The 13334-nt window shown below is 38.8% G+C and overlaps 1 protein-coding gene across 3 annotated transcripts; it reads left to right on the forward strand.

Moving 5' to 3' along the window:
* The first annotated feature begins 990 nt into the window (after nucleotides 1-990).
* On the forward strand, nucleotides 991-12883 carry zfat (zinc finger and AT hook domain containing). Of its 3 annotated transcripts, none has more exons than XM_069143179.1 (24): nucleotides 991-1154; nucleotides 2395-2553; nucleotides 2905-3075; nucleotides 3188-3313; nucleotides 3525-3638; nucleotides 3729-3845; nucleotides 3936-4009; nucleotides 4362-4450; nucleotides 4730-4816; nucleotides 5067-5215; nucleotides 5416-5507; nucleotides 5812-5960; nucleotides 6388-7297; nucleotides 7836-7962; nucleotides 8090-8322; nucleotides 8543-8624; nucleotides 9053-9172; nucleotides 10406-10579; nucleotides 10752-10840; nucleotides 11169-11307; nucleotides 11526-11632; nucleotides 12004-12091; nucleotides 12305-12402; nucleotides 12480-12883. In XM_069143179.1, the coding sequence occupies exons 1-24, from the start codon at nucleotides 1136-1138 to the stop codon at nucleotides 12678-12680; spliced, it is 3714 nt and encodes a 1237-aa protein (XP_068999280.1). In that variant the 5' UTR covers nucleotides 991-1135; the 3' UTR covers nucleotides 12681-12883. The 3 variants fall into 3 exon arrangements, with proteins under 3 accessions (XP_068999280.1, XP_068999281.1, XP_068999282.1); XM_069143180.1 differs by having other exon boundaries at nucleotides 12486-12883; XM_069143181.1 differs by having other exon boundaries at nucleotides 2441-2553.
* Nucleotides 12884-13334: the final 451 nt, after the last annotated feature.

A 13334-nucleotide genomic window follows, 5' to 3' on the forward strand; every position in this document is an offset into this window, starting at 1 on the left:
CAAAAGTTTTGTCATTGTCCATATATGTTAGATGCGCATCGATTTTTCTGTCAGTTTTACTGTATATTCCTCTCATGCAGTTTTATCACATTTCCATTTTGCTGGAAATGATAAAACATAAAAACCACAAAAATGTACTGTAGGTACAACCAGGTAGATCATTGGATGGGCCTCACTATTTAATTACTGACCAAGTATATTAATCATTATGTCAACTAAATGGAGACAATTCAGTTATTTGCTACTTGTAAGAGAAACATCATACAGGTAGAGTCAAAGGACAAAAACAGAGGACAAAATGACAAAAAGGACAAAAAGAAAAAACTTTCTTTTAAAGCCTATGTATCTTATCTATTTGAATTGACATAGTTGTTTCATCATCAAATCAAGCTTTTCAGCTTTTCAATTACACTGTACCTGTAAATATGAGTATGCAAGTACTTGATGGTAATACCCACCTTGAACTGCTCTCACCGCTGCGATAGAGGCATTACAGGATCATTCAGCCTGCTCAGGTCACCACCTCGAGGCTTTTGTGTATCCTCACTTCTCAATGGTGACTCGTTCCTTCATTGGCATACCTGTAAAATGTTATGATCATTCAGTAGCAGTAAGTTGTAAAACATATGTGTCACACTTTGTTATTGTGAATAAGCAGCTGTCAAACTTAAATTGTCTCGCTTTTGTTACAAATACTTGTTGGCAATGAAGTCCAATTTTAAAATGAAATCTTTAGAGTCTCTTTTAGAGTCTTTAATCTGCAACGGAGTCATTTTAAACTGAATCGAATATGTCAGAATGAGAGAAATATTGAAATATTGAAATATTGAAATATTGCTGGTTCTGTAGTTCACTGTTCAGCTGCAATATCGTCCTCCTGCCACAGGGTGCGCTGTCTGCCCCGTTTTTTTTATTTTTTTTATTTATTTATTTATTTTTTTAAATTTTTTTTTTTTTTTTTTTTATCTACTTCCGCTGACTGAAGGGACTCGTGTCGCAGATTCGACAGATATTTGTACGTACGTAAAGTAAAGTTAGGCTTTGGATCTTAACTCGGCAACTTCATTTCGCTTGATGGTGGATCAGATCCATCGATAGATTAGTTTCCTGTTGCTTTTTTTAGACGCCGGAGAAAATGGACGGACAAAAAGCAGGTGAGAAGTTTGGCTAGCTTCAACTCGAATATGTTTGTCGGGTCTTCATGTTAGCTCGAGCCAAATCAAAATAAACAAACATGTGCGGTTTAAAACGAGTGTTTGCGCTGATTTCGTTGAGCTTCTGGTTCTGAACGCGGATGCTATTTATCGACTTTTCTTGTGCTATTAAAGAACAAACGATCTACCGAGTATAGTCTGTTCGCTGTTTGTTACTGAAGGCACAAAGTGCCAGTTCAATGTAATTTTTCGCCATTAAATATCACCAATCATGAAAGTTTTTACACTGCATCAACTTCTGCGGACAAAGACAGACAGTCGTGTTGTATTGAAAAGGTATACATACAAACAAGCATGTAAACATGTCCCCTAAATCATTGATTCATTGGGTTTTTTTTTTCTTCATATAATTATGATTTAATTGTATGAAAAGGGAAAGTAACATATCACTTTAAATAAAATGAACAACCAAACTTATTACTCAAGCGACGCTTAGACTGTTTCTGTTAATTCATGAAGTTAAGTCCTTTTTTTTGGAAGCATAGAAAGCAAATGTTTTGTAGAATTTGAAGAATCTTTATTTATTTTCACATTTTCCAGCAAATATACAAATATACAGACCATTCTGCGTCGCTTATCTTTGAGCGACATATAAGCAGCAAAATATGGCCAATTCCTGTAATCCAGAAATTGCACGCAATGAACAATATAGGTAACAAAAGTCATATGTACTGTTAACCTGAGCCCAACACATTTATCAGTCAAATGACTATCGGTTACTATTGGCATATCACAAATACATTATCAAAGGCATTAGTGTTGTCCAATACGCGATATGACAACTTTTTACAGAACATAATGCAGAAAAATAGTCATGGGGTATTTTAAAAATTGTTGGTTTTGTGTTTTTTATAATTATTCAGTTCCCAGTGAACCTTATTGGTTTATTGCACTGATCTCACTTTGGTCATAAAATGTATTGTGCAATTGTAAAATATTCTGCGTCCATTACGTTTCTTTGGCTGAAGTATTTGATAACCGCATTTTAGAAATAGTTACAAAAAATATGTGTTTACATGCAACATGTTGCAATTTTTTATTTCTTAAATCACTATTGAAAATTGGTGTCAAAAATCCAGTATGGGGCCGGGTCTGATGTAAACCATAAAAGGAAAAATGTAATTCTCGAGCAGAATATCTGCTTCTTGATCGGTCACATCTTCTCTCTCTGTCTCTACAGGTAGCTCTGTGTTTATGTGTCGGCTATGCAACCTCTTCTCTCCCAGTCACTCTCAGCTGCTGGCCCACTGCTCCCAGCTGCACCCTGAGCAGGAGCCTCCAGATGACATCATCATTGCACTGCAGCCCCTCGTGGCAGAACCCGCGGAGAAACTGGCAGGTTAGAGCACCATGACATTATTGGGATTACTGTCACAAAATCTTTACGGTACAATACTTATACTATACAATCGATAAGTTCTTTCATAGTCAGTAGCACTACATTCACCCATTCAGGGATGAATTGAACTTTTTTAGTATTAGACTCCAGGTCCATCAAATTAATCATACAAAGTTCACTATAAAAATGGAGATCTGTGGCATACAGCTCAGGCTACAATATATCAGACTTTGGCTAAAGAGAAAATAATTGTTTATAGGATGAGCTCTTTGTTGATTTTTGTTTGTTGAAAGAAATTTAAAAAAAGCAATACTGCCATCTTATCTTTTCTGCTTTTTTATTGGCCCACAGAGGGCCCAGTCAAGCGAAAACGGGGACGACCGAAAGGATCTACGAAGAAGATGCACACAGTTTCGACAGAGGACAAGAAGGCTGTCTCCACCCATTCTCCAGAGGAAAGTTTTGAAAGAGAAGAAAATAGAAATGCGGAGGCGGTAGACCAACAGCGTAGATCAGCAGAAGGTAGTAATGTTGCCATTCACCGTATATGTAACCCATGTAATTCATTTTTGTAAATACGTTAAACAAACTGATGACTGCCCTCTGATTCTGTTTTTTTTTTTCTGCTTCGAAGGCAAAAACCCTGATGGGATATCGGGGCTGGAGTGTAGAAACTGCCATCGCTCATTCAGCAACAGACGACAGATCCTCAAACACATCTGCCTGAGAGAAGAGGATGAAGAGGAGGATGAGGACAATGGTGAGGAGAGAAAAGGGTAGAAATATAAAAGAAAAGAAAATTCAGGTTAACTGAGGGAACAAGTTGGAAATTATCCTTACTTTAATTAAAGATTATTAAATATCTCTGTATTAACTGTGGGTGTTTGAAAAACCAGAGATGTATCATTTACATATATTAATTGTACGTGGCCAATCAGGTTAGTCTGATAAACTGACACAATCATTTTCAGGGAACAGATCTTGCGCAGCAGAAGGTGACGGTTCTGAAAATTTGGATCCTGCAGGAGGTGGTCCAAACCACATAAAACTAAATCCAGCAAGACTCAGGTTAATGAAGGAAAAGAGTAAGTTTGAGATCAGGACATGTTTCTTCAAATTCTTATCAGAAGATAATGGCTGCTCTAAATCATTTATTGTTCTCCACTCTGCTGCAGATGTGGGAAACTGTAGACCCCCTAAAACAAACCGGAGTCGCATCAAGAAAGAAGGAGCAACAGGAAACAAAAAATCAGTAATCAATGTTGTTCTGACAGAAGATGAAACACTTCCAGGTTCAGTCTTAAATAGATTTTTGTGCCCGTTTTTACATTTTGGATAAAAGTGACATTTATAAATAAAATGCTTTAACTTAAATTGAACAGGTGTTTCTAAAATGGTTCCAGTGGAGGACGGTTCAGCAGAAAGAGAGCCTGCAGCTTCCCAAGCTCAGCCTCAGGTAAGCACACAAATGACATGGAACATTAAAGGGTCAGTTCACCTAAATTTTAAAACATTTTCTCATTTACCTTTAGTAACATCTCGCAATGCGAAGATGGTAGAGATTAAAGTTTCTAAACTATGGATAATGTTTTATTTAGTGATCCTACCAACTTGTAACCATCTAAAGCAATTTTATTTTATTTTTTTAATTTTTTTTTTAATATATATTTATTGAGAAACTAGCAGTTTTAGTGTTTCAACTTAATTTAAAATGTGGTGTTTTGTTTATTATGTCAAAATGATTTACATTTTTCTGTAAATCTGTACTTTTATGGGTTTATTTATTGAATCTTTCTGGTTGTTTTAAGTCCTCAGCAGTCCTCCGGAGTGAAGCACAAGACCTTGCAAGTGAAGCAACTGCCTGCGAAGGTATCCCCAGACCAGACCAGGAGCCAAGGTAATTTAATGGAAAATGTCCAACTCTCTTCTAATTCTTTCAATACTTAGTTCATTGTCATAATAACTAATAATCAGTCAGCTTGATGTATACATTCTGACAGTTATGTAAAACATCTCACAATGTAAAATAAAAACTAAACACTAAAACGGAAATTTGACTTAAAAGATAAAGGTGAAAAGAAATTGTTGGAGAGTGCTTTTCAGTTTGTGTTTGTAGCAGTGTCACTGTGTGGAGTGTGTTTTCTGCTGATCTGATCGCTTTGTTTTCAATCCCCAGTTCGAACCAGACCTCTACTACAACAATAACAACAACAACAACCAGCAGAGGTTTCCAGGAATATTCCATCAAGCAAAATGCTACCAAGTACTATTTGAAGATTTTTTTTTTTTCAAAAATGTATTTATATAGATTTTTATATCAGAGTGTTTGTAGCTTTGGAAGTAACGTGTAGCCAAATGCTCCTTCTAATCTAACAGAAAATAGATTTTTGATGAGCTGTTTGTGTATTCGAAATGTTGTGTTATAAACTTCAGAGACACCCGCCATCGCCACAATAGCAGCAACAATGAAACTGGTTCACTTTTAAATGTAATATTCTCATTTTGTCTCCCAGCTTACTTCAGAGCCAGTTGAAGATTTTTACCTGTGAGTTCTGTAATAAGATCTTTAAGTTCAGACACTCACTGATTGCCCACCTCAGGACTCACACTCAAGAGAAACCGTTTCAGTGTCCACACTGTGACTACGCATCAGCCATCAAAGGTAAATCCAGGCTCACTGACACTCAGAAGGAATAGTTTTTACTCCACCCAGAGATTTTAGTTTGAATGTTGAACCAATTGTAAAAGTTTTGTAGGATTTAAAAAATTTTTTTTTTAATAAAATTTAACTTTTTGAGACGTAGATGAAGATGAGGGGAATTATTACTTATTTAATTTACTTACTTGATTTTCTCTTCAAAGCAAACCTGAATGTTCACTTGAGGAAGCACACAGGAGAGAAGTTCAGCTGTCTACACTGTGCTTTCACCTGCCTCAGCCCAGGACACCTCAAGGTGCTGCCATTACTTTATTACTGTTTAGTATTTATTACTGATTAGTAGTACTGTTGTCTTTAGAATAATTAGTATTATTACACAAGTTTCCAGATACAATACAAACTCATTTTATCCAGGTGAAGTTGTTGTTTTTTAATTTATGTTATCACTTATCTTCATGCTGCAATACATTAGTCGACTGACTTTTGAGTTCGATCTTATGGTGGCAGTTGGTAGATTTCTTTTAATGCGTATACTTCGAGTGTAAAACTGCACAGTTTCTGTGGTTGCTGCAGTCATTCTGTATTTTCTGGTGTTGCAGGTCCACATAGAGCGAGTCCACCTGAAGTTGAAGCAGCACTGCAGCTTCTGCGAGCAAAAGTACTCCGATGTGAAGAACCTACTGAAACACATGGAGAAACGACACAACCTAAAAGATCCTGCTGTTTACCAGAGCTACCAGCAACAGAGGTTTGTTTACCTTCCTTACACAACTCAAGTTTACCTTACTTAATAAACTGAAGTATACTTTAGCTACATCATTCAAGTTTACTTTACTTAATTAACTCAAGTTTACCTTTGTTCCTTTTTTCAAGTTTATCTCACTTTACATAACTTAAGTTTACCTTTCTTACTTTATTCAAGTTAAGCTTACTTAACTCAAGTTTACTTTAATTACTTAATTATTTAAAAACGATATTACTATTAAGTATACTTATATTAATGACAGATGTGCAGCTACATTTACAAAGAGTAGGGTAGGGTTTGGGGTTGGGCAGATGCCTCAGTTTTGTTCAAGTTGGGGCCCACAGTTCAAAATTTAGAAAAACCCCTGATCTCCAGTATTTGTATTTTAACACACCTGTCCTCGTCTAACCTGTTTGTCCATCCAATCCAGATTAAAGACTCGTCAGGGCCTCAGACAGCTCTTGTACCACTGTCCCACCTGCAACCGACGATTCAAGAACCAGCTGGAGCGGGAGCGCCACCTGTTGGTCCACGGGCCCCAGCGTCCCTTCGCCTGCCTACTCTGTGACCATGCTGCAACCAAGATGGCTGCCCTCGCTACTCACATCAGGAAGCACCTCTTCCTATACGTGTGCTGTGTGTGTGACGAGAAGTTTGTCAGCTCGCAGAGACTGAGGAGTCACGTGAAAGAGTCCCACCCTAAACTGGACCTCGAGCAGGCCTTCACTGACTGCATCAACAGCAGCTACTATCTGGTTCAGCCTGGTGGAGGCATGTGGGGGAGTGAGGAGAGCGAGGACACAGAGGGAGGGGTGAACCAAGAGCACAGGATAGTGCAGGAGGGTGAAGATGACAGGATGAGAGAGGAGGGTGGAGGAAACGGTCCAGGAGAGGAGAAGTGGCGAGACGGGGAAGGACAGCAGCTGAGTGAAGAGAGGGAGAAAAAGGAAGGTGAAGCTAAAACTCGCAAAGAATGTGCAGAAGAAGGAGAGACAGGAAAAGAAGGAGAATTAGAAAACGGAGGAGCTCAGCGAGATTCCCCCGACAGACGAGATGAGGCAACAGACGAGGAGAAGTCACAGAATAATACAACGGACTCTTCTGCAGCTGATAATGTGGGCAGACGTGAAGAGGAGACACACACCTCTTTATCACACACCCCGTTCCTGGGAGAGAAGACACAAGAAAACACACACACAGATGCTGAGAACAAATGTGCAGCCAAGAACACACACACACCGCCATCATCAGAAAATACAAACTTGTCTGATTCGAGCGCACACACACATTTGTCCTCAGGTGTTCGGGTGGATGATAGCCAAACTCCACAATCACAGAAGGTAAATTTAATGCTAGAATGGTAAAATGATTAAATTCCTTTTAAAATAGACATTAATTTATTTTTCTACAAAATAGGACCTTTTTTTATTCTTTATATTTACATAAAAGGTGGTTATTTTGGCATCAGCAGACAGATTATTTTCTCCAGGATAACACATCAGTTATACTAAGTGAAAACTACCTGCAGGGTCATTCTGTTTCAAAAAGGGGGAAAATAATTATTAAGTGGGTATGTCTGGTTTTGGTGTATTGTTTTGCCCATTTTATTTAATTTGAAAAATAATTTGAATGTTATCGGTTTGAAGAGGAAGATAATCATGTTTGTTTTCCTAATGCAGAGATTCACCATTTTTTCTCAGTAGTAACTGTAGTTTATTCTCATTGCGTTTTGAATGCTATAATTAGTATTTTAATCAGATTGTACGTATTTATTCATTTATGTGTCTGAGATAAATGACTCCACAGAAGAGGAGCAGGGTTATTTTTCATATTTCTCCTGTATATGTTGATCCCTGACTTTTTCTTTTCTGCTGGAAGGTGTCGAAGAGTTTCTATCAGAGCGCTTTCGATCAGGTGTTTTCATCTCTTCAGAAGACTCAGCTTAATATGGAGACTTTCCAGCGGCTGAGGAAAATTTACGGAGACCTGGAATGTCAATACTGCGGTGAGAGGATGAAGCCTCTTTGACTCGGCTGGTTTTGTTTTAGTTCAAGCGATCTATTTTTTACTTCGCCTTTCTAGCTCTGCCAGGAGTGTTTAATAGTGTCTGATCACATTTTTCTGCTTCACAGGTAAACTGTTCTGGTACAAAGTCCACTATAATGTCCATGTGCGCACACACACCAAGGAGCACTCGTATTACTGTTCAAAATGTAGCTACTCCTCCATCACAAAAAGCTCTTTGAAGCGGCACCAGATCCAGAAGCACAGTGGCTTGATGCTGCCTTGTTCAAATCCCGACTGTAAATACACCACGCCAGACAAATACAAACTTCAAGCCCATCTGAGGACGCACCAGGAACAGGTAACCAGCCTGAGGAGATTCTCAGTAGTAAAGAAATTATTTTTTTGACCTTTAAGACATTGACATTCTGGCTCAGACTGTGTTTGGACCATATTCACGTGAAAAATTTAACTCTTTGAAGCATTATGTCTGCAAGGGATGTAAAAATGAATTGTCACTTGTTTTTTTCTTGGTAATGTTGGACAAACTCTTCATGTCTTTGTTTTGTTGATGTTTACAGGGGAGGAGTGCGACCTGTCCCGTCTGCAATCACAGTTATCCAGAGCACAGACTAAAACACCACATTAAAACATCCCACCCTGGTAAAGAACACACAAACAGTCTACAGACAAAAACAAAACACACACAATACCTGACAATGAATGTTCTTTAAAAGCAATTTGAAACCCGTCTCATAACGTCTGTGTGAGTAAAAACATTTTCTTTTTTCCCCACTGTGGGTCAACTCCAAACAAAAGGCTAAAACTCCGAGCCACAGTTTGGCAGCTTGTCTCTTTTTACATGGTCTGTTGTTGCAGCATTTTATTTACATCATCAGGTGAATCACTGTGACCATACAGTGTACTGTATAGCTTTTTTTTTTTAAATGATCAAAGCATTGTCTTTTCTTTGGACCACAGCTATCACATCTGGCTGAAATGAATAAATAGCGAGCCAAGTTCAGCCGTGAACTGTGAGATTGTTGGTGCTCACAAGTCATTTTCCATCTTCTGTGTGCATTTGTTTGCAGACACACTGCCTGTACATGGTAAAGGACTGATGGTGCAGCGTGCAGAGAAGTGCCCTTACTGTGACTCCTACTTCCTGAAGAACAGCAGTGACTTTCAGCAGCACATTTGGGCCCACCAAGGTGTGATATCACTCTGCCTTTAGTCGCACAAAGCACACCTATATATTCTGTTAGGAGTGGAAAAAAAATTAGCTCGGCTTAGCTTGTTTGTAGTTTTTTTTAAACCAATCACAGTCGTTTTGGTCGACACTGAGCCCAGGATGCAGCGACAGTGCCCTTGCAGAATAGTCCTTTGTTTTGGTGGAACACCTGTGTGTGGGGAGGTGAGCCCTGCAGTGAGATGCCTAAATGCCTGCAAAGAATAGAAACAAGCAGGCCCGCCTCATTGCATGATCCAAATCTTCATCTTTACATTTTTAGCGCGTAGGTTGGTTGGATGTTGTTCTTGTTGTTTCCTGTAGAGATGGGGATTTTGTAAACAGTGACTTGCAGGCAGGAGAATGTTGACTGAAAAGTCAGCCAAGCGCAGGTTTATACCCACAGTCTGGAGTCTGGAGCAGAACATCTGGGCTCCACCAGTGTTTCTGCCCCGTGTTCCACCGTGTCAGTACTTTGTGAGCTGAGCCTCCATCTGTCTCTCCTCCTCCTGGCTGCCCTCCAGAAAGATGTTGCAGACTGAAAACACACGCAGATGCTGTAGAGGGAAACTGGCCATTCAGTCAAGTTACTTGTAAAATGATGAAAATGCACACAAGCAGACTTGTCAATGTTTGTGTTGCTGGCGTTTTAAGGAGTGTTTTTCTTTTATAACTGCCTCTTGGTCTCTGCAACATAACTTTTGCTCTGTTATGTTTGCTTTTCTATTTAATCCATACACCTTGGTTATATCAGCTGTACAGTACAACATTACGTCTTAAGGAAGTGAATTGTTATTCTTACTTGCCTTCTCATCAGTCCCTGCTATACTCACTTACCTTGAAGTCACATCTGTCCTGAGGCTGAGATGACTCCCAGACAGAAATTCCAATTCAGGTGTTGATGAAGGTCATAAAAAAACAGCTAATTTTTTTTAAAAAGACCTCAAGTTTCAGGAAGTTTATCTGGCTTTGTGTTCTATCCTGTCTGCAGTCAAGCTCACTGACTGTTGTATGCCATTAACACTCACTTTACGTATATATATTTTTTTTAAATTTCTTACATCAAGCACCTTCTTTCATCACAGTGCATGCTAAAGTGAAAATATCTTTAAAAAGTCATTTTAGCATTTTGTTGCTGTCTAGTTTGTATTATTTGTCTTTACTAATTTGCTGGTGATCTATTAATTGTATATCTACGTATGTGTCATGTGGATAGGTTTGAAGCCATATGTCTGCAGTATGTGCGACTACGCAGGCCGCAGCAGGAGCAACCTGAAAACTCACATGAACCGACACAACACAGAGAGACATCATCTGTGTGACCTGTGTGGTAAAAAGTTCAAATCTAAAGTCACGCTGAAAAGCCACAGACTGAGCCACACAGATGAAGGTATGTGCATACTACTAGTTTTGCATATGTATATCAACTACTATACATGTCAGAATTAATGACAATTTTGTTCATGTAGCAAGTATCCTGATAGAAAAGCAGACATTTGAGGAGGAGCAACACGATGATAAATATCAGGGCGATGATTCTGTTTTTTTTTTTTCTTTTTTAGGGAAGCGGTTTCAGTGTTCGGAGTGCAACTTCACCTCGGTCTCTAAACCTTCCTTGCTCAGACACATGGAACAACATGCTGAATTTAAGGTCAGGATACACATTCAATACACACCATTAGCTCACAGCATCAGTATGTAGAATTTCAGTTTTATTGTAAACATCTGTTTAACAGAATATCACTTCTTAGCATATTTTAAAGAGTCACAGACATGTACTATAAATTTTAACCAACAGCTGTATTATAATCTGGTCCGATTTATAGCTGAAGACAACTGTATAACTCACATTATATTATCATCCCAAAAAAACCTGCAGTACTAATAATGCTTCTCATAATGCTAACCTAAAATTCTGTCTTATCTTAAAGGTATTTCATTTGTATTGACATGATGTGTGTTTGTATCTTTCTATGAAGCCTTTTCGTTGCGCTCACTGCCACTACTCCTGTAACATTGCTGGTGCTCTGAAGCGACACTACAACGTGAAACACCACAATCAGAAATATGAGAACGCCGGACCGGGATTGTCTAACCCCGACACGCTGAAACAACAAGGTCCTCTCCCTCCTCCATGTCTTCACACCTTTCATGTTCTTTAAAGTAAAACTTTTTACATCTCTAAAAATAAAGTCAAATCTCTGGGGGGTGCCAAGAGAACACTCTTTTCATATTACTGCAGTCTGTAGTAGCTGTATAAACTGTGTGGGGTTTGTACAGAAGAAAAAGTGTGCTCATCATAACCTAACATGGCCTGTCTGTGTGCCTGTGTTTAGGTGGTTTAAAGTGTCCTGAATGTGAATTTGTTTATGGCACAAAGTGGGAGCTGAACCGTCACCTGAAGAGCAAACACAGCCTGAAAGTGGTGGAAGGGACCTGGGAGGTAAAAAGTATTCGAATACACAGACTAGATATGCTGACAAGAAGGCATCTTTGCCCCAGACTAAAATTTGTGGACCATCCCTGGTGCTGCCTGTGGGTCAAAGTTTTGACTTATTCCATGAACATTTAGCTGACGAATTCATGATCCCCAAGGATACACTGTAATCACTTTAATTTCATCCCCATCATCTATTGCTGGCATGGCTAGGATTGAGACATTTAAAATCTGCTTCCAACGACAAAGAAGCAGAAGAAAAAGAAAAAAACTTGCAAACTCGACCTTGTTACTGTTTATTTTACCTTTTTTTTTTTTTTTTTTTTGGACAAAGCCAGTATTTTAAGACAATCTCTGACGTGTGTGCAAATATGCAGGTGGGAGAGGAAGTAGAGGCCCAATATGTGTCTGTGGAGGATGAAGAGCACCTGACAGAAGCACCTTTAGCAGCCCTGCAGGAAAACGGTAACAACAGCAACAGTGATGATCATACAGTAGAAACCTGACTCGACCAAACCCTGAATCCAACAAGCAGCTTGTTTAAGTTTTTCCCCTGCTCAGATAATTGTGGAAACACTGCTCATGGCTGTTCCTATTTATAGTTATGATGTGTTGAATGTGCTTTAGCATATGTATTATGCAACATATCAAAGTAATTATATGTTTTTTTCTGTTCAGTTAATATCCAACATATCACTGAATTCAGTTCAGAGAGTCAGGATGCTGTCACCTCTATGGTTGCCATGGCTCCAGGCACTGTGACCGTTGTACAGCAGGTAAACAACATCACATCACCTTCTCATTCATGTATGAGTGGTTACAGCAAAATATTGACGTTGACCTGTGGCTGAAGTTGCAGGTGGCTGACGAGCAGGAAGTTGGTAACTGCAGCAACCAGCTGATGGTGGTGAACGCAGAGGAGGATTTGAATGGTAACCAGGTGATGGTGGTGGAGGAGGCACATGGCCTGGAGGCTCTGACAGTCCTAACTCAAGGAGAAAACACACACCACTATATCGTCTACGTCCAGGAACATACCGTAGAAATCAACTAGAGATGTCAGCATTTTTAACATCGTGTACAAGTAAACGGTAAAATCAGGCTTTAATGAAAGTTTGATTGTCATCACAGAGATTTTCTTTCATTGGATGTATTTATTAGTCACTTATATAATCATGAAAACAATAAGTGCAATACTTAGTTGTGTGATCATATGGCATATTTTGTACCAACAAATACAAATAAAATCCCTGTCCCGCACAGCTTGATGTACTGAAGTGGCTTCATTTCCTCATAAATTCAAACATTTTTACTCTTAAAATTACTTATAGTGTAGGATCTATTTAAATTATTGCACATTATTATTTCCAATTGAATTCAAAAGAAACATTTTTCTTTGTCTTTAAAGTAAATTAGTAAGAGTAGTTTGGCAGAAAGTGTCGAATATTTTAAATAAAATTAAAGACATGGCTTTAGAAAAAGCAACATCTTGCATTACGATGCAAGGCCAACACACAAGTCTGTTACTAAACCATAGCTCTAGTGGTGGATGAGCATTATTTCCCGACACACAGGCGGGTAAATCAAGACGATAAAACCCCAAGATCCCAGGACAGCATATATTAACATGGTAACGCACTGCGCACTCAATGGGATGTCAAAGAAGACGCAGGCTGAATGAAATGAGATGAAGGCAAATGTAAGAGCC

This window comes from Embiotoca jacksoni, unplaced genomic scaffold (assembly GCF_022577435.1).
Source record: "Embiotoca jacksoni isolate LCO1_2020_lvr unplaced genomic scaffold, fEmbJac1.0.p SCAF_11, whole genome shotgun sequence".
Lineage (NCBI taxonomy): Eukaryota > Metazoa > Chordata > Actinopteri > Embiotocidae > Embiotoca > Embiotoca jacksoni.

What these genes read in the sequence shown, in the direction of transcription:
- zfat (XM_069143179.1), top strand. An exon ending in AGACCAGACCAGGAGCCAAG is followed by an intron (nt 4,451 to 4,729) that starts GTAATTTAATGG and finishes TTCAATCCCCAG; the next exon opens with TTCGAACCAGACCTCTACTA. An exon ending in ATCAAGCAAAATGCTACCAA is followed by an intron (nt 4,817 to 5,066) that starts GTACTATTTGAA and finishes TTTGTCTCCCAG; the next exon opens with CTTACTTCAGAGCCAGTTGA.